The 21,174-nt window shown below is 53.0% G+C and overlaps 1 protein-coding gene across 3 annotated transcripts in view; it reads right to left on the bottom strand.

Annotated features, from left to right (window-relative positions):
• Positions 1–21,174, bottom strand: part of SDK2 (sidekick cell adhesion molecule 2) — a 263,950-nt gene that overhangs the window by 130,352 nt on the left and 112,424 nt on the right. For all 3 annotated transcript variants that reach the window (XM_060080968.1, XM_060080970.1, XM_060080971.1), the window contains exon 2: positions 11,662–11,821. In XM_060080968.1, the coding sequence (XP_059936951.1) occupies positions 11,662–11,821 (160 nt within the window). The remainder of the gene's footprint in view (positions 1–11,661; positions 11,822–21,174) is intronic.

Genomic DNA, 21,174 nt, shown 5'->3' with positions numbered 1-21,174 from the left:
GCCCAGCCGCTCCACGGCATGTGGGACCTTCCCGGACTGGGGCACGAACCCGCGTCCCCTGCATCGGCAGGCGGACTCTCAACCACTGCGCCACCAGGGAAGCCCTAAACTCGTTAACTTTTAATTACTACTTTCCCTCTGCCTCAGTACGCTGGCTCCATGCCATGGGCATCTCTATTAAAATTCAATTTATGCCCATCATAACTAATTCCTGCACTTCAGCTTTCTCACCAGCAGCCTTCAATTTTCAGACAAGATGTCCAGACTCACAGTCAAATTGGAGTCAATTCGACCCCGAAGAGGTTGCATATAGACAGATGGGATCTGGCTTTGTTGAGGAAGAAGAGCCCAGGCTTCCCAGGAGGGTGGGAATGAGGCCGGGGCCAGAAAGAGTAAAGTGGGGAGAGAGGTAGACGAGATTCGGGATTTATTTGGTGGCTTTCAGGCCACCCTTTCCACTTACAGGGCCGTCGATGACCAGACATCCTTCCGCATATTTGATCTCATGGACCTCCACCCCTGGGAAGTAGCTACTCGTTTTATTGTTCCCATTTAACAGACTGGGCAACTGAGGCAGGGATGAAGTAGTTTGCCCAGAGGCATACAGTGAGTCAGGGTCGGGACTGAGATTCCTACTGAGGGGATGCTGATGCTGAACCTTGGAGTATCAGGTAGAAGAGATGTGTAAGGACAGCACAGGTGGAGGAGACAGGTGAGCAAAAAAAGCACAGCGATGTTTAATAACAGAGACGATCAGGAAACCCATCCTTCAGCCCATTCGTGCAGGGGGTGGGCGAGAGAACAGGCTGGAAAGAGAGGCAGGACCAGGTTACACGGGGTCTTGAGCGCCCCGACCCAAATCCTCCAAAGACCACCCACCACCTGCAGGACGCAGCTCCGAACATTCTCCCTGGCATCCATGGCTCTTCCTCCGTCATCCTGTGCTGGCTGTGCTTCCCCCGGCTCCCAAGGCAGCACCGGGCATCAGCCGGTCGCCACCGTCACACTCCTCCCGACGTCCGCTTCTTCACTCCTGTTTTGCCTTGAGGATCCCCTACACTCAGTGCCTCCTTCACTGGCTCCTCAACTTGCCCACCCCGACTCTCCTTAGGTCACCGGACATCCGTGTCCCTAAATCTAGCAGAGGGTTGCTAGCATCCACAGCAGCTGACACAGTTGACCACTTGGTCCTTCTCAAAACACCCTCTTTCCTTCCATAACACCCCAGTCTCCGTTTCCTTCTTCCGTCTTGGCCTCTTGGCCTCACTGTGCTGGGCTGACTGTCACCTCCTTTCTTTTGTCTACCTTCTGGGACCCTAGCGCTCTCTCCTCTGTGTTGGGTCTGCTCCCTCACCCTCCCCATCCCCATGGTTGTCATGGTCACGTGGACTCCTAAATCAAGACCATCAGCTCGGGCTTTTCTTCGCATCCACTTGCCTGTTGGCCGTCTAGACCTGATGTCTCGCCAACCACCCACCACCATGCGCAGCGACGTCCCGCAAAGCCCCTGCTCTTCCGGTGCCTCCTTCCTCAATCACCTCACCGCCTGCCTTCCTCCCTTTACTGGCCACGCCCAGCTGATCGAGTCTCATCAATTCCATCTCCTACAGAAGTCTCAGACCCATGCATTCCTCCCATCTCCACTGTCACCAAGATGGTGCAAGCCATCACCCCCTCCCACCGTGACTGAGCAGCCCAGCTCCTAACCGTTCTCCTCCAGTCCACTTCCCACCCAGCTGCTGGGCTAAATATTTTTTAAATGGACATCCGACTGTGTCCCTTCCCTGTGAACAACCATTCAAGGGCTCCACACAGCTTTTCGCAGAAGATAAGAGCGCCCCAAGACAGAGGACGAGCGCCACCTTGGTCGGCCCGTCCACTTCTCCAGCATCCTGCCCTCCCTGGCCTTCGTTTGGCGCCCCCCGTCTCAACATGTGTATGCACCGCTCCCTGGGCAACCGGCCTGCCCGCCGCCAGCCCTGGCTAACTCTGCACATCCAGGTCTCAGCTGCCTCACTAACGTCTTCTCTGGCCTGTGCTTTACCTCAACAGCACTTATCAAAACTGGAGTCCCGGGCTTCCCTGGTGGCGCAGTGGTTGAGAGTCCGCCTGCCGATGCAGGGGACACGGGTTCGTGCCCCGGTCCGGGAAGATCCCACATGTCGCGGAGCGGCTGGGCCCGTGAGCCATGGCTGCTGAGCCTGCGCGTCTGGAGCCTGTGCTCCACAATGGGAGAGGCCACAACAGTGAGAGGCCCGCGTACCGCAAAACAACAACAACAACTACAACAAAAACTGAAGTCCTGTAAATTCCCTGGCGGTCCAGTGGTTAGGGCGCCGCGCTTCCACTGCAGGGGGCATGGGTTCGATTCCTGGTCCGGGAACTAGGATCCCGCATGCTGGGCAGCGTGGTGAAAAAAAAAACACCCAAAAAACAAAACAAAACAAAAAAACTGGAGTTCATTAATCCCTATAGAATTATTGAAATCTGCTACCCCTCTGGGCTGTATGATCTATGAGGGTGGGGTCTTCCTGTCCTATTGAGCACAACGCCAGCAGCACCCAGCACCTGCTGCCCCAAGAGAGCTGCCCCCCATCCACTGCCTGGCCACACCCAAGGGCTCCTCCCTTCTCCGTTCAAGCTCGACGACTTCCAGAGGCTGCCCGAAACCTCTCTAGGATACTCTCTTGGCCTCCAGCATCTGCTGTGGCACCTTGGTCCAGGCGCTTACGGGCCATGAGTGCACACCTTGCCCCTTGGCTGGAACCAACATTTCTAAAGGGCAGCAGGAAGGGGGGCTTTGGGGGGGGGGTCTGGCACTGCCTTTGGTCTTGTTCTCCTTGCCTAGTTCTGTGCCAGGCAGGCAGAAGTTCCTAAATCTCCGCCTGGTGAACGAATCAGCATCTCCTGATGTTTCTTCATCAGGCTTGGAGGGAGAAGACCTGGTCCATCTTAGTCCTATGACTCCCTGGGTGGGGAGCTAAACCAGGAAGATGCATCCCTCATGTCTCTTCCCTTAGGAGTTGCTGATGTCCAGGGATCGAGAACAAGAGTCTAGGTGAAAGTGGCCCTCACGGGCCAAGCATGGGGTGGATGACCATCTGGAGTGTTCGTTATCAAGAGTTAACGTACATGGGGGCTTCCCTGGTGGCGCAGTGGTTGAGAGTCCGCCCGCCGATGCAGGGGACACGGGTTTGTGCCCCGGTCCGGGAAGATCCTACATACTGCGGAGTGGCTGGGCCCGTGCGCCATGGCCGCTGAGCCTGCGCGTCCGGAGCCTGTGCTCCACAACGGGAGAGGCCACAGCAGTGAGAGGCCCGTGTACGCAAAAAAAGAAAAAAAATAAAAAGAGTTAACGTACGTGAAGCACTTAAAGCAGGGCTGGGCCATGCTACGTTCCATATATTAGCCGTGAATAGGTCCTCTGCCGTGGTTTAGAAGGCTAGCTGGGGCCATGCCCAGAAAGCTGGGCCCTGGCAGTGCCACTGCCCTGGCAGAGGACAAGCACGGCAAGACAGCTCGGAGCAGGGGGCGGGACACAGGCTTGGGGTCTGAAAGATCCTGGGTGAAACCTGGCTCTCCAGATCTGGCTGTGTGACCTTGGGCAAGTCGCTGGACCTCTCTGAACTGTGATTCCTAGCTAAGAAGCAGAGAAAATAATAGCACCAATCTCCCAGAACCGCTGCGGGGAAGAGCGTGGCTTGGTTCCTGGCACCCACGTGGCACGTGCCCTCTGGAAAGCCCACCAGCCTCTGCCTCCCTGGCCCCTGCTGCCTGCTCTCACTTCTAAGGGGAGGCCAGAGGAGAAGGCAGAGACAAAGCAGCTGGCACTGGAGTTTCTTTTCATCCTCTCCTCTGAAGGATTTCAAAGGCTGCAGCTGCTCTGCAGGAGTCTCCTGTTTTGTGACCACAGCCAGGGCCATCTCACGCGTGGGTCTCTGCCTCGACTGGGCTTTCTTCTCCCCACCACCGAGCCTGTGCACCTCCCAGATGCTACAGCTCCACCATAAAGGATGTCAGGCTGGCAGCAGGGCTGAGGACACAGCGGGGACCAGCCAGACGCCCGGCCTGGCTCACCTGAGCTTCCCCTCCACACACCTGCCCGTCTCCACACCCAGCAGGGCCCATGTGGGGCCTCAGGGGAGGGACTCAGCCTCAGCTGGTCTCCACACGCCTGCCTCCCAGAGGGTCTGAGGGGCCCTCGGCTTCTTGTCTCTTGGGCCAGAGAACGACACACAGTGACAAAAGTGGGCAGAAGGAACCCAACCGGGAACCTGTGTGCATCTGTGTAGAAAGGACAAGACGCACTCAGGGGACAGACCCCTTGGATCTGCCACTTGCTCCCTGGATGAGCCCAGCCACATTCTGCAACTTCTGTGAGCTTCGGGTTCCTCGTCTGCAAAATGAGGGTAATAACACTTCCCAGTGTTGCTGTGAAATGATGTATATTAAGTTCTTGAAACCGAGTGAGTCTGGATAAACAGTTTTTCTATGGATACGCGTGCCTGATTGCGTGTGGGAATCTGTGTGTGTGTGTGTGTGTGTGTGTGTGTGTGTGTGTGTGTGTGGTCTGCCTAGCTGATTTGTTTTTCCTATTTGATTTTAAGTGTGAGAATAATTATGGCATAAGGCATTACCCAGGTGGGGCAAAATAATCTGGTTGAAGACTCTGCCAGGACATGGTCACAAGGACGGGAGGTTAATGTCCATCTCCCTTCCTCCCCTACAGCCACTGCCTGACCTGCCATTTCTTGAGCTGGCGGGACAGTCCCCACGCATGCAGCCCTGGCTGGTGACATGGATGCAAACGGAGGCTGACCTGATTCAACCTGGAGAGATGCCCCCGCCACGGGAGGGAAGGGGGGTGGCGGGAGAGGCTCCAGAGGCAACAGAGAGGACCTGACCTTTATGTGAGTTACTAACCCCAGAGTCAGGAAGTCACACAAACACGTCTATGTGCTTTGCACGCTCATAACCATTAAACGTGTATATGAGACCTAAAGAATCATATATAACCAGAGCCCCGTGACCCCTTGGAGGGAGGTGTGCTCACCTGCACACGAGATTTCTGGCGGCTTTGTTATTTGCCCCGTTATTCTATCAAGATGATACCCTGTATAATCCTAACAGGTACCCTTTAGTTCATGTCTGTTGCACCCGGAACTGGATTTGTCCCATAGCATCTCATTTAATCCTCACGATAACCCTCTAAAGTAGGCATTACTGTGACCAGTTCCAAAGTGAGAAAACAAACTCAAGGTGCCTAAGTATTTCTGCCCTAAGTCACAGAGCTAGTAAGCGGTATGCGGGCCTACCCCCAAAGTCCAGGCTATTTCCACTCTGCCCCCATGGATGGATTCGGACCCACAAACTCCCCAGGGTCACCGGTACTCAGAAGGAGAAACTGGCTTTCCTTCTTGTAGATTTCTCTCTCTCTCTCACACATACACACACCCCTGGCCCATTCTGGTACAGATCCCGCTGAGAATAAACACCCTTGGAGACTGAATGGGAATGCAAACTTCTTTCTCTGGAGACGGCGTGGGAAACAGTTAAATTTACGGCAGTGTTTCCAATCTTCTTTTCACTCAACCTGCTGAGTCAATTCAGCCATCTTTCTGCCTGAAAATTGGATATTATCACTCGACTCAAAACCTGGAGTTTGAAAAATAAAAATAAAAACAAAAACAAAAGAAAATCCCTGGGGTTTGGATGAGATAGGAAGTCCTCAGCGAAAAGCAGAGGTGAGAGAACCATAATGAGAAGCTGACCAATCTCCTACATGATGGGATTTTCAGTAGGTATTCATTCAAAAGAGGAAACGAATATTTTGTTGAGGCAAAAAGCAAGAAAGTGCTAGAAATCCAATGGGGACATGTCAAAAGGACTCAAGATCCAGCTTGAAGAAGCTCCATTGGCAAACTCTGGGTTACTACGAGGGTCCAAATAATGACGGGAATGGATTAAATTAGGAAAAATTAAATAGAAAAAATTATCCGTGAGTTTGTACCGATGCTAAATTATTTTAAAGGGGATGAGAAAGGAAAGATCCCTTTCAAGAAAGAATGCCAACTGGGCTTCCCTGGTGGTGCAGTGGTTGAGAATCTACCTGCCAATGCAAGGGACATGGGTTCGAGCCCTGGCCCAGGAAGATACCACATTCTGTGGAGCAACTAAGCCCATGCACCACAATTACTGAGCCTGAGCTCTAGAACCCGCAAGCCACAACTACTGAGCCCACGTGCCACAACTACTGAACCCTGCGTGCCTAGAGCCCGTGCTCCACAACAAGAGAAGCCACGACAATGAGAAGCCAGCGCACCACACCGAAGAGTAGCCCCTGCTCACCGCAACTAGAGAAAGCCCACGCACAGCAATAAAGACCCAGCACAGCCAAAAATAAACGAAAGAAAGAAAGAAAAGCAAGAAAGGAAAGAAGGAAGGAAGGAAGGAAGGAAAGAAAGAAAGAAAGAAAGAAAGAAAGAAAGAAAGAAAGAAAGAAAGCGAGCCAACTAATATAAGTAAAAGGAATGATGGAAAATTTGCTTATCACAACCACCTTGGTAATAATTGATTCAGGTAAGACTCATCAATGACTATTAAACCACTGGGTGGGAGATTCCTGGGGAGGAGAATATTCACAGAGTCTCAAGTTTATCATTCAAAGGGGAGACGACACATCAATACCTGGACAAGGGAGAAATCTAGTGAACATCACCTTGACCAGATGGTAAGACCTACCATCACCGATAATGGTGCAAACTGACTTAGGGTGCCTGTAATTGTGAAGCATTGAAATGGATGTATATCTACGTAATATTCTTGGATGACATCTTGCAAAACTGGCTGAACTCTCAAAACTGTCAATGCCGTGAAAGATAGGAAAGAAAAATGAGCAATAGTTCTAGATTTAAGGAGTCTAAAGAGTCATGACAACTAAATCCAATGTGTGGTCCTTGATCAGATCCTGTATTGAACAACAACAATAAAAATGTCCACAAAGGATATAATTGGGACAGATGGAGAAATCTGAATGTGGACTGTGTGTCAGACAGTAGTATTTTATCAATGTGCAATTTCCTGAGTGTGAAAATTGTGTGGTAGTTCTGTAGGAAAATGCCTTGCTTTTAGGAAATTCTACTTAGGGGTGAACTGACATGAGGTCTGCAACTAACTCTTAAATAACTCAGCAAAGAAGATGCGTGCATCTACGTGTGCATAGAATGAGCAAGAGAGAGTACAAATGATACAAAATATTAACAACTGGGGAATGGTAAAAAGGTATACAGGTGTTTACGGTACTATCTTATAATTCTTCCAAGATTTGAAAATTTTCAAAATTAAAAAAAAAAAAGAAAGAAGGAAGGAAAAATACCTGCTATGAGCCAGGCCCTCACAGGAGGCAGGGGTGGTAAAGTGGACACAGGGGGCTACTGTCTGCCCCACCACCCTTTTCCCTTCTTCTGCTAAGAGCTCTCACTCTCCTTTCCACCACGTGGCTCTAGTGTGGGGGCTGCCTGAGCAACGTCCTATGGCTCGGAGTAGACACATGATGCAGGCCTGGCCAATCACAGCACTCCATGCTGCTTCCCATCGGGATTGGTCAGGGTAGATCCAAGCTGGACCAATCAGAATCCTTCCCTGGGACTTTCTACATGGAACTCCTATGGGGAAATTCCTTCTACTCTGAAATCATGTGGCTGTGAGCCTGTGATTCCCAAACTTCTCAGTGTCACTCACTGCATGAGAATGAAGTCTGAACCCAGAGGCAGGCACAGCCAAGCAGCCCAGAGGGGAGAGGGCCTGGCAATATCAAGTTCTTGGTTCTGAGGTTCCTGGAACCTCCAGGAACCTGAGATTCCTGGAACCTCCAAGGTGCCTGAGGCTCTCACTTCATTCTGTGGTTTATTTGCAGGCTCTCATGTAAATAATTAGAAGGCAAAGTATAATGGGATGTATTATGGACAGTCACAAAGGGCAGAGAGAGGCAGAAATGAGTGTGTGTGTGTTTGAGAGACAGAGAGAGAGATTTATTGAGAACACATACGTGTACTATCAGGAAAGGCTTTCCGAAAGAGTTGGAACCCTGCAGGAGAGAGACAGAAGGTTCTGAAAGGGGCAATATTCCAAGTGGAGGGGACAGGACAGTTTGGACAAAGGCATAAAAAAAGGCATGTGGAAGGAACTGTCCTGGGACCTGTGGTGTGAGGGTCCTGTTTGGTGGGAATGTGTTACCTCAGATGGGAACAGCAGGAGCTAAAGCAGGTGCTATCAGGAGCAGAACATGAAGAGTTCTGAAGGCCACACTGAGGAGTGTAGATCTTTCCCTGTGAGCACAGCTCATTTTTTAAAAAATTAATTTATTTATTTTTGGCTGTGTTGGGTCTTCGTTGTGGTGCGAGGGCTTCTCATTGCGGTGGCTTCTCTTTGTTGTGGAGCACGAGCTCTAGGCGCTCAAGCTTCAGTAGTTGTGGCATGTGGGCTCAGTAGTTGTGGCCCACAGGCTCTAGAGCACAGGCTCAGTAGTTATGGTGCATGGGCTTAGTTGCTCCGCAGCATGGGGGATCTTCCCAGACCAGGGCTCGAACCCGTGTCCCCTGCACTGGCAGGCGGATTCTTAACCACTGCACCACCAGGGAAGCCCACAGCATATTTTTGATTAGAGGAAAATCCTGATTGACTTGTCCTCGGGCACACAGCAGGCACCCTGCTGTAACAGCCAGCCTTTCTGGGGGTGAGGAGGCAGGAGGATGAGTTTCCCGAATGGATGTCCATTTACGTCTCCCTGAATAACTTCCACCCCACCAAGCTCTGAAATGGAGCTTTGTTTTCTAGAACGTGCAGAGCACAGTTAGCAGAAAGATGCTTAGGACACACACGGAGGAGGCGATGGCTTCAATCTTTCTTCAATGAGAGGCAGTGTGGTGGATGGTAAAGAATTCAAGCCCTGTAGTCATCTGACTTATATGTGAAGCCCAACTCAACAACTTGACCTTGGGTGGACTGTTTCATCTCTCTAAACCTCAGTCTGCTCGTCTGTAGAATGGAGAAAACACTGGAACCTACTCATAGGATTGCTGGCAGGATTAAACAAGATGCTCTCAGAGCGCCCATCATGTCTGCCAGGTAATAAATTCTTTTTCATTGCCAATGACTGTTATCATCATTACCATCATCAACAGTTGCACCCTGACAACCATCTGGATGCCTCCAGGGACAGGTTGCTGACTGTGTCCAGAGGAAGCCCATTCCATTGCTGGGCAAGTCTGAACCTGAAGCTGAGCCAGAATCTGCTTCTGTGTAATGCCCACCCCACATCCTTGCAGCTTCAGGCACCAAAGGAATGGCTGTGAAACAGATAAAGAACCAACTCTCCTCCTCCTCCTGGGTCCTGCCTCCAGCTCAAATCAAGGGCAAGGACACCATTAAGAGTGTGGTATGCCATCACCATGCTCCTGGGGTGCCCATTCAGGCATGTTCACCATCCAAGCGGCTGCCGGGGCTTTTCATGGACACTGCCAAAACTGCCCAGGGTGCCAGACAACATTCAGGAATGGCTCTGGGCCCCAGCTGAAAACCATCACGGGGACCACCCTGGGAGGCTCCCTGGAGAACCGAGGCCCAGAGTGGCCAGCACTGGAGGGCCTCCTGCATCCTGGTCCAGGTCTCTCCCCATCCACAGAGGGGAGGGTGGTCCTCCTGCCCCGGCCTCTCCTGCCCCCTCCTTTGCCAAAGTGGCCACTCCCACTGAAACCAAGCAGAACCTCGTGGGGCTCCTAGGCACCAAAGTCCTTCTGTGTCCCCCATTTCTTGTTTGTAGGGAATAGCCTTCAGCCTCCATGACCCTCCCTGAGTCCCAAAGGGCAGATCAGAACAGTTGCTAATCAGGGAAGGGAGGGGATGCAGAGACAAGGGAGGAGCAGTCAAGAAACAATAGTGCAGCCTTGGGGCAGGGTCCTGGTTCCCCCTCAAGGGACACACATAACAGTATCTTTGAGCTCTTTACAAAACTAAAACCCCCAACAAATGTAAGATGAACTACTTGATGAAGCAGTCTTCATTTCAGAGAGAAGGTTACAGTTTGATGACCTCAAGAACCACAAAAGCTCATCAAGAGGCCACCTGAGGAGCCTCCCTGGTGGCGCATTGGTTAAGAATCCGCCTGCCAGTTCAGGGGACACGGGTTCAAGCCCTGGTCCGGGAAGAGCCCACATGCCGCAGAGCAACTAAGCCCGTGCACCACAACTACCGAGCCCATGTGCCACAACTAGTGAAGCCCGCACACCTATAGCCCGAGCTCTGCAACAAGAGAAGCCACCGCAGTGAGAAGCCCGCGCACTGCAATGAAAAGTAGCCCCCCACTCGCAGCAACAGACCCAATGCAGCCAAAAATAAATAATAAATAAACTAACAACAAAAAAAGAGACCACCTGAGGCCAGATTAAAGGACTGCAGGCCCTACATACACCCTAATTTTATCAGTAACCCCACCCTGAACTATTGCTATAAAACTCCTCACCAAATCATCACAGGTTGGGACACAGTTTTTGAGGGCATGAGCCCACTGTGTCCCCCTTTGCCTGGCAAAGCAATTAAGCTATTCTTTTCTACTTCACCGCAAACTCTGTCTCTGAGATTTGGCACTGGCGCACAGAGGCCGAATTTTCAGCTCTCATCACCATCCCATCCAGGCCAGGGCTGGGGCGGAAGGAACCCGGGCATGGGGGTCCCCCCAAACCCTGGCCTCCCTGCTTCATGAAGAAAAGGATGGTTTTCTGGAAAGGATCGATTCTCAAGCAATTAAATCCCCCTCCTCTCATTTGCATTCCTGTCCCTGGCGGCAGATTTGTATCAACATCCCCAGGGCGAGACAATCTTGTTTCCCCAACAAAACCAATTATGCACATCAGGCCTGGGGATTAATCACCAGGCACAGGGTCAGGAGCCAATAAAAAAGGCCGAGATAGGGGGATAGAAGCAGGGGGAAGGAGAGCCGGGAGAAAGGCTGGAGGCTACCCGGCTTGGGGAGTAGCTGCCCCACTGCTCTCTCTTCTAGTAGCAAACTTGCCCTCACGGAGACCCTGTGTTTTTCTCTCTCTCTCTCTCTGTTCTCCCTTATCCCCACTTGGCAGTGTCCTGGGGAAGAAAGGGCAGCCCGACCCAGAGCCCAGTGCAAGGGCACAGCACAGAGTGGGGGAGGTCCCGCCTCCATGTCCCCCCTGAATTGCCCTCCCAAGTAGAATCTGTCCGCCCCTTACAGACCCCAGGTAGCTGCATGCCCTACCCCTCTGCTGGACCCAGGCCCCTCCAACAGCTCTCCCGAGAGAGCAGGGCTCTTCTCGGTGGGGATCTGGTCACAGCCGTGGCCACAGTCTAGCTGCTGGCAGCGGGCTCCCCTACCTCAGTCATCCCCTCTGCCCCGTGCACGGTTGCCTGGCCACCCAGCCGTCTTCTGCTGGGTGCAGCAGGGCAGAGTCTTCTCACCCTGGGCAAGGGCGGCCCTGGCCCCCTACTTCCGTCACCCCAGCCTCCCAGCAACACTGGAGCAGGGGCTCCCCCACCAAAACCGCCACACGGTGCCCCTGCCCACTGCCCTGGTACCCCCTCAGGACGCAGCAGGACCCTGGCGGCTGGGTGGGAAGAAAGGGGCGGCACGCTTGCCTGTACTCCAGAGAGAACTTGGTCAGCTCCCTGTCGTTGTGGAGCCACTTGAACTCCAGTGGCCAGCTGCCCTCGGCCATGCACGTGAGTACCAGGCGATTCCCCTCCAGGTGCACCTGTGTTCGCACCGGCTCCGTCTTGAAGTAGGGGGCCACGTCATCTGCGGGAAACAGAGACACAACGTTGCTGGTTATCACTGGCTCACCTGCCTGCGGTTGCTCAGCTGGAGCCCTGAGGCCCCGAGGCAGACGGGGCAGGTGCAGCGGGTAACCTGCCAAGGTCACGTGCCTGGGAAGAACTTGAACTCAGGTCAGTCTGACTTCAGGGCTTGTCTTCAGAGTGAGTTCTCCCCGCCACCCCCCTCCCAGACCCCACCAGGCTCACCACCACTGCTGCCAACCCTCCGCTCCAGTACCTTCCATCTCTCTCCCCTCGGGATCCCCATCCAGTCCATACCCTTTGCTTCTGGTTTCTCCTTCCAGAGCAGAAGGTGGTGGTGGTGTGGGGGGGACGGCGCTTGCTGCACTTCAGCCAAAGGGAATATAAATGTCACAAGGGAAAGGGAAACAGGGACACCTGCGTTGACAGAAGTGGCAGGTGATGGGGCTGTCCTGAATCCTGCTTCCCAAGGCTGGAGGAAACCCTGCACAGGCATCAAGGACAGAGTCCCTCTAGTGGGCCCCCTCCACTGCCAGGCTGCTTGATCTTCCATCCCGGGTCCTGGGCCAGCCTGCCTCGGCCTCCCCATTCCCACACCAGGTCGCCGTCGGGGCAGAGGAAATGGCACTGCTGGGCCGTGGGTGTGGGTCCAGAGCTTGCTCCCTACCCTAACCCTGTGACCTGACTCAGTCCAGCCAAGCACGAGCCCCCCGCCGCGGCTGCCCTCGATGGAGACCAACGCGCTCCGGATCCCGGACTTCAGGGGACCACTCAGACCAACAGCTTTGGGTGGAAATAGAGGCCTTCTGCCCTCTGGCCAGTGGGAAAAAGGGCAGAAGTGAAACAGATAAGGAGGTTGACAAAAGGACAGGGAGAGAGGGGGGAAAGGGGAGAGGTCCTCCAAGCCCATCACTGAGCAGACCTGCCCTTTAGGGGATGGGCTGGGCTGGCGGAAGAGCCAGGATCTGGAGACAACACAAGGACTAAAGCACCTGCTAGGTTCTGGGCTGTTCCTGGGGCTTTAACATATGCTCATTTAATCCACACGCAAGCCCACAACCAGACAGGATCATCATCCACCTTTTAGAGAGCAGTTAGAAACCCGCCCAGGGCAACACAACCGTAAGGGGAGGAGCCAGCCCTGCAGGCTGAGCACCTAGGGTCCTGCACCTGCCTTGATGAAGGTGGAACGCAGATGGAGGAGAAGATGGGCTTAAGGCGAGACTCCCAGAGCTCGTGCTGCTGCCGAGCCCTTGCATTTGACAGATGGAGGGAGTGAGCTCCAGAAAGCACCATTCACCAGCTCACCCACTTATCACCTGGCGCTCACAGCAGCGCTCCCGTTGTGGTAAGGGATACGGCTCGGGGACCCCACGGCCACATGCCACTAAAGGGGAGTCAGGTCCAGACTTGCCAGACCCAAGTGCAAACACCTTCCACCCATCACACTGTGCCCCGAGGGGCAGGCAGTGCTCAAAGCTAGGAAGCTGCTGGCAAGCCAGGCACCGGGCGTCCTGACCTCCAGCCCCATGGTGGGGGAGGGGTCCTGGCACCACATTCCCATCTGTGCTCAGCCTGCGACTCCCAGATGCCTGGGCGTGGACAAGCATTCATCTGTCTGAGTCTCAGTTTCTCCACCAGGAGACACGGGAAGAGAAATAGCCACCTTGATATCTCAAGGGTTCAATGAGATAGGAATTGTGAAAATGCTAGGTCCGTGCTTGGCCCAGAGTAAATGTTCTGCAAATGTTCATTTCTTTCCCAACATCAAAGAGTGGGTGTCCCCACCAGGGTGGGTGTTCCATCATCCTCGGTGCTGGCTGATGCCCCAGATATGCCTTGGTCCGAGTGCTAACTTTCCCCTGGGGGACCAGAGGGTGAAAACCATAAGACACTATTCTTTTGGCCTAAGATACGGAACAAACCAAAGAAGAGGAAGGGGCACGTGTCAGGAGTCGGGGAGGGGGTGACTTCAAGGGTGGCAGGGAGTGAATCAAGACGCGGCCTGGCAGGCTCGTCAGCCCGCTGAGGGTGGGGGCATCGGGGCCCCTCCTGCATCACACGTTGAATCTCTGGAGCATCAGTGGGGCCTCACCCTCAGATTTAACCAGAATTGGGCACCCTTGGTTTTCAGCATCTGTGACACAAAGCCTCACTCTGAGCTCACACACAGACTGACAACTCAAGACAAGCCGTAACGCAGGTCTGGGCCCCAGGTCAACCTGCGGGCTGCACAGCATCCGCATGCCCTCCGTCTCCACTGGAGACTCCGTGGCTGAGTCTTCCTTGAACCCCATCCCTGCTACTGACGCTCCCCGTGGGGGCCACTGGAGGGCAGGTGCAGACACGCTCAAGAGGCGCACCCTGGACCAGCCTGCCCCACCTCGTCTCTCTGTGTGACCGCGCACGTTCCCATCTTGGAGTTGAGGCTACGTATTCGCAGGTCTCTCCCTCACTCTTAACGACTGTCATGTGAGCACACTGCCTTCAAGGTGGTTGAAAAGGCGCCTCTTGATATGAAGAACCTAGGGGCAGGACAGGAATAAAGATGCAGACGAAGAGAATGGACTTGAGGACACGGGGAGGGGGAAGGGGAAGCTGGGATGAAGTGAGAGAGTGGCATGGACATATATCACTACCGAATGTAAAATAGACAGCTAGTGGGAAGCAGCCACAGGGAGGTCAGCTTAGGTGCTTTGTGACCACCTAGAGGAGTGGGATCGGGAGAGTGGGAGGGAGATGCAAGAGGGAGGAGATATGGGGATATAAGTTATACGTATAGCTGATTCACTTTGTTATACGGCAGAAACTAACACACCATTGTAAAGCAATTATACTCCAATAAAGATGTTAAAAAAGAAAAAAAGAAAAGGCGCTTCTTCTAGAGTGTGTCCTGGGAGAGTGACGCCGGATCCCTTGCTTTGGGGTCCTAGCGCACCTCTGGACGTGGCGGAGGGCAGAGAGGGAGGCAAGCCCCCATTTGCCAAGGAAAACGATTCCCCACCCCTCGGAGGCAGCCGGCTCGCTCACAGTTTAACAAATAGACACGTTCGCACTTCAAAGGCGCATTCATTCTCCAGCAGCTTTCAAGAGCCCTTTGAATCGCGTCTCTAAGAAGGGGGAAGGGTAAGCTGTGACAAAATGAGAGAGTGGCATGGACATATATACACTACCAAACGTAAAATAGATAGCTAGTGGGAAGCAGCTGCATAGCACAGGGAGATTCGCTAGGTGGTTTGTGACCACCTAGAGGGGTGGGATAGGGAAGGTGGGAGGGAGACGCAAGAGGGAGGGGATATGGGGATATATGTATACTTATAGCTGATTCACTTCGTTATAAAGCAGGAACTAACACACCATTGTAAAGCAATTATACTCCAATAAAGATGTTAAAAAAAAAAAGAACCCTCTGTTAGTTCCTGTCATCCCCTGTTTGTTTAAAAACAACAACATTCCCAGCCCCCACTGATTAAATCCCTTCGAGGCGGGCCGACTCAGAGCCAGAACAGTCGGTGCGCGCGCGCGCGGGCACACGCGCTCTGCACCCAAACCCTCGCCTCTGCAACCCGGCTCCCTGGGCGATGCGCCCCCATGTCTGCATTTGCCAGTTCGTTCCTCAGGCTCTCCCGGGGGGTGGGGTGGGGTGCCAGTCTGGAGCCGAATGGCTTTTGCTTGGATGGGTTGATTCCAGAGGCCGCTGGAGACAATGACTTGGGGGAAGTGGAGGGGTGAGGGATGCGGTTAGCCTTTCCTGAGAACCTGCTGGGTACCCAGCTCAGAGCTGCATCCCTCATCCCAGGTTATCCTAACAAGGAGGTCTGGCAGAAGCCGAGGCTCCCCTCCCCAAGTCCCTGCTATGCGGTCACACCTCCTTTTCCTGAAAGGCTAAAGGCCTCTGACTCTCTGGGTACAGGGATTTGGGAGGGAGGCCCTATGCAGAGCTGAGAGCCAGGGCAGGGAGTCCAGCCAGGCGGTTTTCCTGGATGGACTGGCCCTGCCCCAAAGCAGGGGGACTGGGAGTGTGTGAGCCATTGAAGGAAAGACTCTGATGGGAAAAGGATGCTGGTGGGAACAGCAGTGTGTGCGTTTGTGTCTGCATGTGTGCGTGTCTTTGAGCGTCTGTGCCTGTGTGCACCTGTGTATGTACGTAGGTATGTGTTCACGTGTGTGTCTCTGTGTATGTCTGCATGCATATCTGACGGCATGTGTATCTGTATGTCTGAGTGTGAATCTATCTCTGTGTGTGTGTGTGTGTGTGTGTGCGTGCACGCTTATGTGCAGGAACAGATTTCTGTGTCATGACTGCACAGGTGGGTAACACAAATCATTGACCTTGGGCAAGTTACTTCGACTTTTTGCACCTCAGTTTCCTTAGCTGTAAATTGGGGATATATTTGTTGTGAGGCTTAAATAAATTAAAAAACATAAAGTGCTTAGGAAAGTGCCTGGCGCATGCTATAGGAGAGGCAGCTATTATTATTCTTGATCAGATATGCAGATGGGCAGATCCCCTGGAGGGAAGAGCTCATACCCTGTTGGCAGGGGCCAGCAGCTCCTCTCAACCTTAGTTCTAGGACTGTGCAGTACACAACTTGGACTACTGTACACAACAGGCCTGCTAGCCACATTCTCAGTGGGAAGGGATAACCAGAAATGGAGAATAGTGGACAGAATCAACACTTTGAAAACACACACAGAGAGGATTTTTTAACTAGACAAATTGATTTGAAAGTTCACATTTTAAAAGACCATAAAAGAATAGCCAAGAAAATTCTGAAAAAGAATAGTAAGCAGAGGAGACTAGCACAGATATTGAACTATATTATAAAGCTGCAATAATTAAAGAAGTGTGTTCTTGTCCAAATAGACTGATGAAGCAATGAACGAGAGTCCAGAAATATGCCCCAATATATACGGGATATTTAAGACAGGATGAAAGTAGAATTTCAGGTCAGTGGGGAATAGATAAATTATTCAACAAATGGCCTTGGAAAAACCAGGATGCCATCTGGGGGAAAAAAAAATCAAGCGGAATCTCTTCCTCACATTTTACCTCAAAATAAATTCTAGATGGATCAATGTTTTAAACAAGAAAAATGAAATTCTAAAAGAACTAGAAAAAAATCGCCAGGGTTTAAAAATATACAATCTTGGAGAAGCAAAGAATTCGCCAAGTTCTTTCTAAGTACTACACAAACTCCAGAAAGTCATAAAACAGATTGATACCTTCAACTATATAAAAATCTTGCATGGAAAAAAAATGCCCATAAACAAAAAGCAACAAATGACAAACCGAAGGAAAATATCTGCAACTTCTATCATGGACAAAGAGCTCATTTTCCTGATATAAAAAATATTCCAATAAATCAATAAGAAAAAGATGAACAGACCAACAGAGAAATGGGCAAAGGATATGAACCGTTCACAGAAAAGAATTACAAATAACTCTGAAACACAGACAAAGATGCTGAACCTCGTGATAAGAGAAAGGCAAGGCAAACTCAATAAGGCACTTCTTTTTTCTATCACTTTGGCCAAGATCTGAAAGTGTGATAATACCCCGGGCTGGCCAGCCTGCAGAGACCCAGGTTTCGCGCACACAGCTTTGGGTACTGTCCTTGGTACCACACCTATGCAGAACAATTTGGCAATTCTATGGAAACTAAAACTGCACCTCCCCATCCGCCAATTCTTCAAGGAATTTCTCCTCCACACACACCCGTGCACGAGTGAAGTGACAGCATTTCATGGCAACACTATGTTTTGTAACAGCAAAAGCTTGGAAATGACCTGAATGTCTGTCAAGAGGGTGATGATGGTTAAAGAAATTATTGCACCTCCAAACAGTAGAATTCTCTATAGCGAAAGGCTCTGGAACAAATTTTGAGAGCTACTGTTAAGTGAAAAAAGCAAGGTGTAGAATGGGGTGTGTAATCTGCTACCAGTTGTGCACAAGTTTGTATTTTTCTTTTTTCCAAGGATAAAAATAGATTTGCCTGTATAGGCGCAGGCTTTTTCTAGGGGGTCACGTAAGAAACTGGGCTCAATGATGCTTTAGGGAGGAGAACTGGGTGGCTGGGGGCTGGGTGGGGAGGGGTTTACTTTTTACTCTACGCTTTTTTTTTTTTTTTTTTTTTTTTTTGCTGTACGCGGGCCTCTCACTGCTGTGGCCCCTCCCGTTGCGGAGCACAGGCTCCGGACACACAGGCTCCGCGGCCATGGCTCGCGGGCCCAGCCGCTCCGCGGCACGTGGGATCTTCCGGGATCAGGGCACGAACCCGTGTCCCCTGCATCGGCAGGCGGACTCTCAACCACTGCGCCACCAGGGAAGCCCTACTCTACGCTTTTTTGCAACTTTTCCATTGCGTCCCACAGGTATGGATTGCTTATTTATAATCAAATGTGTTTATTGCTTATTTATAATCAGATGTGTGCACACAGATGCAAACACGTATGTGACTGGGCAGGGTCAACAGTCGCGGGCAGCCCTGCTGGTGATGCAGAAAAGGACAGGCCTTCCGTGTGCATGGGACACGGGGGTGTGGCGTGGCTGGGGGTCCCTGACCACCAGAGCCTGAGCCTCTTGAAGGAAGAGCTGCCTTCAGAGGTGGAAAAGAGGCCTCAGTCCTGGGTTTCTTTCTCGTTTCCCAGAACAGCTCAGGGGGCCCCTGGCTGACTTTTCCTCCAAATTCCCACTAAATACACTTAGCGTCATCCTTCTACTCCAAGCTCCAGGCTAAATAGCCCCACACAGACGCTTATCTCAACTTCAACCTCTCCCCTCCCTTCAGCCCCCAGCACAATAATGCCATCTTTCTCTAGGGGTCCCCCTCAATCTCTCCTGGGATTTGACTTCCCAGCCAGCCCAGGCCTGGGAACCCCACCTCCCCTGGAGCCAGACCCTTGCCAGCTGGCAGTGCCAGTGAGGGTGAAGACCTCCACCCACCACCAGTGCAATTAGTTGGCCAAAAGGTGTCCATCTGCCCTCCAGAGCCAGCTTCATGGGGCACCGGGCCTGGACCAGTCCCCTTCCAAGCTCTGAAAGACCCCAAAGCTTCTCTCTTTTAGCAGTTCTCCCTTCTGGGCACGCAGTAACCACACAGCCATCGGGAGTGTCTCTGGAAAGCTCAGGGACGGGATGGAGGTTGGGATTCTCTCAAACTTTCTCAGCTCATCACCTCCTAGCCTCTGCACCGTCACCTTTGTCCTGGATTGACCTCCATGCCCTCCTAACTGGTCCCCTCCCTGGAGCTGGCTGGCGGCCACAGACCTAAGCAGGCTGGGCCCCGGGTCAGAGGAATCAGGGGCTCTGGACAGGCCCCTCTCTACAAACCCCACTTCTCCCCACAAATCTATTCCTGCTGCCTTTATTTCATACGACCTATGGAACTTCTCACACATTAAGTGCTTTACGTCCATCTCTTCAGTTAAGTGTCACGAGAACTTCTCAAGGATGCTACTACCTTTATCCCCATTTTACAGACGAGAAAGCTGACACTCAGGAACGGTTGGTCTTTTGACCTTGCCACACAGATGGAAACCCAGATCTGGCAGGTTCTAGAGTTCTGGACCTTTCTGTAGGTGACATGGGGCTTCCTTGAGCTGTCCCACTCTTCACATCCCGACCCGTGGCCTCACGGGTGGTAAGTGAGGGATGGTGGCCTCTCTCAGGGTCGTGGCTTTGAAGCCACAAGCAGCGGCCACGCCGGTTGTGTGGCAGGGGCATTCTTACCCCAACCTCCAATGTCACGGCCCTAGGACTAGATCGGGGGTGAGGGTGAACCAGGCAGGCTGACCGGGCATGAATCCAGAGGATGCTGGAAGGATGATGGGGCAGAACCGCCCAGGGGAGACGGGTCCACCTAGGGGTGGGGTTTTGGAGGGTTGGGCTAGTGGGGTGCAGGGAGAGAAGCCTGGGATTAAGGGAGCTCAGAGTCCAGAAGATGAACAGATGTGGGCGGGAGGGGTCAAGTAAAACGAGGCAGGGGTCGGAGCCCCGGGGGCTTCTTGGGAAGGAGCCGCTGACCTGGGGCCCCCATCCCAAAGCTCTTCTCCCCACATAAGCCCCCAGGTACCACCCTTTCCCTAGGGTCTGGCTTGAAGGTCCCAGTGGGGGAAGAGAAGAGAAACGGGGTTTAAATGCCAGTTGCTATTCCAACTAAAGTGTGACCTTGAGCAGAGTAACCTCCCGAGCCTCACTTGTCTGTCCGTGGAAAAGATGCCAACTCCTGCCCCAGAGGCAGCTGGGAGGGCCAAGCGAGCGAACGTACGTCAAATTCGGAGCTCAGGGCTTGGCACCTACGGGATGCTCTTTCTGCCCTTCAGACCCCTGGAGGTGACTGCATGGGGAGGAGATGGGGAAACGGGGGCCAGGGGCGCTATCACTGCCCCACCCGTTTCCCCTGACTCGGAGGCATCCCGGTTATAGAGCCCATAGTCTCCTGAATACCTCAGATATGAGCCTTCTGAATCCAACTCCCTCACGGCCACTGCAAGCTGGCTCAAGAACCAAGTCTTGCTTAGGGATGGCTGGTAAAGCCTTGAGCAAACGTTCAGGACTGGGGTAGGAACAGCTGGAGCTGCAGGAGCTTTTGCATAATGTCAGCGATTCCTCTTCCTCGGAAACCCAAGAGTCGCTGAGGTGCTGAGCCGGGGAGCTGCCTGGGCGGGGGCTCAGAAGTAGGGAGCTGTGGGACCCGGAAGATCAGCCATGCATGGGGGTGTTGGAGCCCCGCCCCCACAAGAAATGTTCGGGGCGTGCGCACAGCAGGCAGACGCTAGCAGGCAGAGGACCCCGGGCTCCCCAGCTGTGCCCCTCCCCCCACCATGCCTGACACGGCCTGCCGGCTCCTGCCCACCCAGCCAGGGCCTCGAAGCCCCCCAGCCCCCTGGTCCCTCCCCTCCGGCTTCCCTTCTCCTCACTGCCTCGACCACAAATGAGATGCTAATTTATGCCCCTTCCCTGTCTCCTGGCAGATGCCCCGTCCAGCTCAGCCTCGGTGCTGCCTGCATGCCAAGTGCTTCATTAGCTAGGAAAGAAGGCTCTCGTCCGCCTTAATCTAATCCTCGCCGGTGACCTTCAGGAACCAGGCACCTTCTGACGTCGGGGGCCTGGCGGGGGGCGACAGTCAATTATGCCTCGGCCTCCACAGCTGCTGCCGAATGGATTTCTCGCTCAGAAAAGCGTGTTCAAAAAGCATCTAATGGAACGGATCATCAATTTGTTTGAATACACATCTAATCTGATTAGAGGGCGCCCAGCCACCAGGGTAGCCAGCACAACTGAGCCCCGACACGGCCCTGGGGAATGGCGAGTGGGGCCGAGGGGCCCAGCCTGGTGAAGGCGGGGGTGTG

This window comes from Mesoplodon densirostris, chromosome 18, assembly GCF_025265405.1.
Source record: "Mesoplodon densirostris isolate mMesDen1 chromosome 18, mMesDen1 primary haplotype, whole genome shotgun sequence".
Lineage (NCBI taxonomy): Eukaryota > Metazoa > Chordata > Mammalia > Artiodactyla > Ziphiidae > Mesoplodon > Mesoplodon densirostris.
The sequence above is the reverse complement of the archived record's forward strand: the minus strand, read 5'-3'. Positions and strand labels throughout refer to the sequence as shown.